The sequence below is a fragment of the Metschnikowia bicuspidata genome, assembly GCF_001664035.1.
Source record: "Metschnikowia bicuspidata var. bicuspidata NRRL YB-4993 chromosome Unknown METBIscaffold_3, whole genome shotgun sequence".
Taxonomy (NCBI): domain Eukaryota; kingdom Fungi; phylum Ascomycota; class Pichiomycetes; order Serinales; family Metschnikowiaceae; genus Metschnikowia; species Metschnikowia bicuspidata.
The window spans coordinates 1,680,990-1,687,220 of NW_017387733.1; the positions used below are offsets into that span (position 1 = coordinate 1,680,990).

At 46.8% G+C, this 6,231-nt stretch overlaps 2 protein-coding genes across 2 annotated transcripts; one reads left to right on the forward strand and one right to left on the reverse strand.

Annotated features, from left to right (window-relative positions):
• The first annotated feature begins 1,812 nt into the window (after nucleotides 1-1,812).
• Nucleotides 1,813-2,331, forward strand: IMG2 (mitochondrial 54S ribosomal protein mL49). The gene has a single exon (XM_018858297.1). It carries the CDS (start codon nucleotides 1,835-1,837, stop codon nucleotides 2,219-2,221), a length of 387 nt encoding a protein of 128 aa, XP_018711932.1. The 5' UTR covers nucleotides 1,813-1,834; the 3' UTR covers nucleotides 2,222-2,331.
• A 4-nt stretch (nucleotides 2,332-2,335) lies between these two features.
• Nucleotides 2,336-6,231, reverse strand: SSK2 (mitogen-activated protein kinase kinase kinase; the record flags this gene model as incomplete). The annotated part of the gene is made up of 1 exon (XM_018858298.1): nucleotides 2,336-6,231. A coding segment is annotated over exon 1 (3,576 nt), but the record flags the coding sequence as incomplete, so codon positions are not given.

Here is a 6,231-nt window from a genome sequence, read left to right on the forward strand (position 1 = left end):
GCAATAAATTACTCCAACATGAAGCCCACTACAGTTGCGATACAAAATCTAAACGCCCCAGATTACCATATAGAGACCACTACAAATGTCTTCATTTAGCGCTGGGCTGGTGCTTGACTGAACGAGCAGCGATGGGGTATTATACATTTATTCACTGGGGTAAGATTGGCCGGCAAAGGCCAACTTCGTGGTTCAAGCAGCCGTTGTTAATTAACGGAATTGTTTTCTTCCAACCATTGTGAACAGGAAAATAATAAGAAGACCGAACACACGCACGACGTTGATATGCTGTTAATTGGATCGAGCTCCTAGGCACGGCCATGTGCATAAACTAAAGCTGGGAATTACATGACTCTTTTTCTCCCCGGCTTCGAGAGACAACACAAACGACGAGCATGCTGGAAACAAAGTGGAACTTTCGGGTTCATGGAATTCACTGTATAGTCTTCTTATTTCTCAATTCTTTGGCTTACTGCTGCACCATGTACGAGCCATAGACTTTTTGCATAAAATACAAGCCAACAAAATGCACCTCAGATTGTTTGATATCATCACCTACGCGGATGTGACCAGTGAATAACCAGCGGGCTTCCCATTGAAAGGGGCGCTACAGCACAAACTATACTTATTAATGGTTCATAACCTCTGCACCGCTCAACGTATCGTCGTTCTTTACAGATAGCAAAGAGTTGGCGCCACAAATCAATCAGCTACTCAAAGATAAGAAGATCATCCCTGTGGCCCACCATATGGCGCATCGGTCATACTTGTGAGAAAGAAAGATGGAACAGAACAAGATGTGTATAAAAATTTGCGTTTTCACGCCCTTTGGACAGTACGCTTGGCGTATTATGTCTTTCACTTTATGCCTTGCTCCGTCTATGTTTCAACACCTCATGAGTGAGATATTTGACTCTGTGCTAAACAAGTTTGTGGCTGTTTATCTCGATGACACAATACATTTTTTAAACTGAGAAGGAACATGCGGGCTGTTTGGCCACAGTTCTTAACGTTTTCCGTCTGCATAAACTTATGGCAGAAGCTAGCTAGTGTTATTCTATCAACGATTTTTGTCGAGAGAATTGTTTGAAAACTCCTTAAAGAATGATATTAATCAGAGTCTTGGCGTACGATGATATATATTGTCAAATGTACACTGTCAGTGAGAACCTGCTTCTATAGATCAATAATTAGAATTGACGTTTCATATGCCACGACTAGAGTAGGGCTTTGGAGCTACCAACGAGCGCAAAATATCAATCAATGATGCTCATGCTTCCCTTCAAGTCTACAAGAGAGTTGGATGTTGTTTAAAACAACTTATTCTTGCATCAATAATTAAAAGCGCCAAAGTCAATTTTTCGCATGATTATATGTTATGCAAGAACCTTTCGAAATACTTCGGTATCCAAACTTATTTAGTTGCTTTTTCACGGCCTTTTTTAAAAGCAAATTTGGCCGCTAAATATAGTATGCATCGGCCCATGAGAAGTTGTATTACGTATATCACTTTCCTTTCGAATATACGCAGGGTTGAAGCACCATCACCAGCACCCAAGAAGCGCATTGGTTTGTGCAAGTATATCATACACATCTAGCGAATTGTGGAATTCTGCGACATTTGCTCACTTTGGTTCTTGATACTCTGCTTTCTACTTCTGATTTTCAAAATCAGAAACTGGGTCAGTCTTTTTGCCCCTAGTCTGTTCCCATTCCTGCTCCTACCAGTGCATGCAGTCACGTGACAGGGCACGTGCGTCTAGCGTGAAAAAAGGTTTTGAAAGTTCTTTGACCAAAGTATCCTATTGACCCTCCAAATATACAAACATTCGAAATGAAACCAAACACAACCCTTTTAAAAGGCCTTAGAGTGACTATGCCCGCTGTATCTAAACCGGTCTACAAGGCGCCCAGCTTATCGGCCATCACTGTGGACGAACTTCCCAACAACACATTTGAAAAGGAAAACCAATACCACATCACACAATCCGCCACAGGCACCTGGCCGGTGTACAAAAAAATACAGAACACGAAGATCACCACTGAAATCAAACGTGTCAAGGGTAATGCGGCTCTTTTTGCCGAAGAGTTGTCCCGTGTGCTCTTTAAGAATAACGTGCCTAAGAAGCACGTGCGTGTGAACACGCTCACAGGCGAGGTGAACATCAAAGGAGACCGCTCTTCAGAAATCCGCACGATCTTGAACGAGATGGCCAAGTAAATATGATATTTCTTTAAGGATTTGTATATAGTATTGCATCGGAGACGTTATTTTGGATCATCCACACAAAGCCCATCCGTAGAAACAAAGAGCTCAAGAGAGCTCAACCTTGGTCTCTGACAGCGGGGTGTTTCCGGCGTCGCTGGATCCAAACGCAACCTGTCTGATTTGGACAATCCATGGATCATTCAAAAGCTCCGTTGAACTCGGACGCTTGCTTGGTTCGTGTTCCAAACACCTGGAAAGAAACCGAATTCCCTCCTCACTGAGCTGGTCCGGCGAGGGCAACTGAGGCTTGTGGCCTGCTGCGATGTGATACATGATTGCCCACTCATTATCAAGGTTGGCCCATGGTCTCCTACCAGTGGCCATTTCAAGAACGCAGCATCCTAGCGACCAGATGTCCACAACCCCGCTTTTCGACGAGCTCTGACCAGTAATCACCTCCGGCGACATATACATTGGCGTGCCTGTCATCGAGTTCAAGTTTTGTGGATTGTTGCCTCCAGTGCCCGTCCTTGAAGAATGACTTGCAGTGTTCCTTGTCTTTCCACTAGCTGCAATTACCTTAGCAGCCCCAAAGTCAACAAACTTGATAACACCATTGTGGTCCAATAAGATGTTTTCGGGTTTAATGTCTCGGTGCACAACACCTGATTGATGGAGGTATGCCAAGCCTTCCAACATCTGTAAGGTGTAGACTTGAATAACCATTTCATCCTCAATACGGCCATGCGCCAAAAGCCCTGAAAGTGATCCTCCTTCACAGAACTCCATGAATATGTATACTTTGTCGCGATGCACTTCAACACCAAAGTATTGGACAACATTTGGGTGATTCAACATTTCAAGCACAGTCATCTCCTCCTTGATCGAAGGAATGAGCTTCAAGGACTGGCTATCATGGAAGACAATCTCTTTAACTGCCATGACACCACCGGTATCTAAATTGACTGCTGCATAGACCTGTCCAAAAGACCCACCACCAATAAATTTACCTTTTTGCCATCTGATGGAAACACTCGAGAACGACGAGGCTAATAGCGTCACGAACTGATACTCCAGGTCGGAGACGTCCAAGACTCTACCAATGGAGTTCAACTCTTCTTGTACATCAGATCGGTAAGCCTCAATCTCAGAGATTTGAGCCATCAAATCCTCTTGGTATGCCGACAATACTTCATCGTCGTCCGCAGATTTTTCGATTCCCTGTCTTTGGGAGTACCACTTGAGCAATCTCCGCTGTTCTGCTTCGCTAGATCTTGCACCCATGATATCGAAATGAGAAATCAAGAGAGACATACAACGGGCAACCTTTAGTTTAAGCTTGTAGAATTGATCTTCATCAAGGACAAGGATGTTGAAGCCTCTAGTCATCTCCATCGCGAATTCCAAAGCTAGCACACACCATCTGAAAGTTTTCCGATCTGTTGGGACACAATCGTCACAGATAAAACTAACCCAATCAATTGCTAAACGTATGAGACGCATGATAACAGTGGATTTTTTTGAAGCGTCAGACCATTTGACCGAACTCTTGCCAAAGTCTCTTGCATGAATAAAGTATGAGTTAACTAGCTCTTGATAGTCTCCTTCTGGAAACATTTGTCTGCATTTCAATGTCAAAATAGAGACAGAGTCAAAAACAGCCAATGTCATGCGGAAAAAAAGTTTGTTAATTTTGGTCAATTCCTGATGTACTTTCGTCAATGAAGATCTTTGCTCCACAGCTTTCAATGTTTCGTTCACTGAATTATCAGAAACAGCATCAAGAAACCTGTCTTTTGCGATATGAAGGCTGAAGTGGGGGAGATTCGAGATTAAGAGCATTTGCCCGGGTCTCACGTCGGAGATCGGCATGTTGTCCATTGTGAGTTTGATCATGTCCCCCTTCCACACAATTGGTTTGGTCGGGCAGTAAGTGATCACATAAGACGTGGTATATTTCGGATTGTGGTGATTCTCAAAATTAGCGAAGTCGCTGTAATCTCGCTCCTCTGCAGTTACAAGTTCAGCAAACTCAGAGATAGCCCCTTCTGGATCCGACCCAATACACGACCCATTAATAATCCGCAAAATCTCGGCCTCGTTGTCGATTAGTTCGGGACTAGCAAAAAAATACATTCCTTGCGCTTCGACTGTATTGGTGTTGACAAGAAAATGGTTTGTGTCCTTCAAGATCTCAAGAATTGACTTGCTTCCGTTTTCTGTTTTGTAGACCTCGAAAACAAAAGAATTCGTGAACTTTTGGGAGATCTGGCCTGTGAATCGGGCCAATTTACGTCGAAGCTGACCAAAGTTCTCTGTCGTAGATGTATACCAGCGAGTGAAGTCCGCTGAGCCATTCACGGGAGTCGCCGGATTGTTGACTTGATGATGAAGGTACGCCAACAACTTGTGGCAAAGTCGCGAGGTCACTGATGTGACGCTCTCTGCCACAACGCTTCCCCCGCCGTCAATGTATTCGCCCAAGTTTCTCAAGAAGTTCCACGCACTCTCGAGCTCCTCCGGTTCTTTGTTGGTTCTGAATAGGTGAGGGGACCTCGAACTGTCATTGAGTTTCTTGTTGAGCAAATGGAGGTAGTAGCGGACACACTGAAGCACGACCTGGTCGAAGACTTCGATGTCCTTCTCAAACATGTCCTTGATGATCCAGATTCTGTCCACGTCCGATCTGCAGTATTCGATGATGCCGCCTTTCACCTCTAGGGCAATGGCAATGTAGGACTTGAAATCGTCTATCATCTGGTCGATCATCATCAAGGTTGGGTTCTGCAACTTCATAGCGTACTTGATTCTGCTCTCGATGATTTCCTTGATCAAGCGCATGGGAACAAGACATAGGTCGATGAGGTTGCGCACATAGTCCGGCAACTTCAAGGTCTCGAAAATCGTGCCCAAGCGAATGTAGTTTTTCTTCGACTTGACCATCCAGGGCGCGAGCGTGAGAAAGATGCGTTTTCTGAAGACCATGCTGACGTCCTTCTCCTTGACGATTCTCTCGGCCAAAGACTTGTTGTCCTCCTCGAAGATCTTGTTCACCTTTGTCTTGCTTTCGGACAAAGACTCGGACTTTTCCTGGGAATGGCTAGCCGTGCGTCCACGGGTCACGTCCAAATCATCGTTGCCGATCCACGCCTTGAACGAGCGGGACTCGCGCTCGATGGCGTCGCTTATGGAGAGCCACGCGGTGAGCGCATCGATGCGGTCCTGGAAGGCGTCGTCTCGGCACGTGGGCTTGTCGTGCTTCATGTCCTCAAGCGCTCGCCACAACTCGCAGGCACGCTCGTAGCGGTCGAGGATATCGACAATCTGCTCGCGCGGCAGCCGGGCCTCGGGAGCGTAGGATATCTCGTAGTTGAGCACCTCGTCGATGAGCAGGTCGACGTGGTTCCGGCGGTAGAGCGTGATTTTCTTCTGGTCGTCCACGGACCGGCCGAAGATCTTGGCGCGGATGCCGAACCAGAGGTTTTCGCGATAGCGCAGGCGCAAGAAATGCTCCAGGCCCTCGGCCGGGTTGACCGTGTCAATGATCTTGGTTTTCTCCGAGCGCACGACGTCGCCCGTGAGCACGGAGAGAAGCATGGACTGCCACTCGAGCCGCTCCACCACGGCCGGGTCCTGCACGTTGTCCCGGCTGATGGTCTTCAAGTCGTCGTCGAAACTGAGCTTGGAGTTGCTGTTGCGCATGATGTCGAACGCGAGGCTGGAGTCGAACTGGAACTTGTCGTCGTCCAAGTTCAGGAGAATGTCCGAGTTGCAGTACGAGGACAAGTCGTCGTCGTCGTCGTCGTCGTTGATATTGCCGAAGCTGTTTTTGCCGAGCTCGTGGTCCTTCGCGTCGCCGGAACCGAGCCCGCTGATGCCCTTAGTGTAGTAGTCATCGCCCCACTGGTTTCGTATTCTCTTGAGGTACGCCTTTTCCTGCGCCAAGTACTGGTTGGTGTTGAGGAGGTTGGACGCCAAAACCTGGCTGAGCGACCTCTGTTTGCCACTGTTGCGGCGCGATT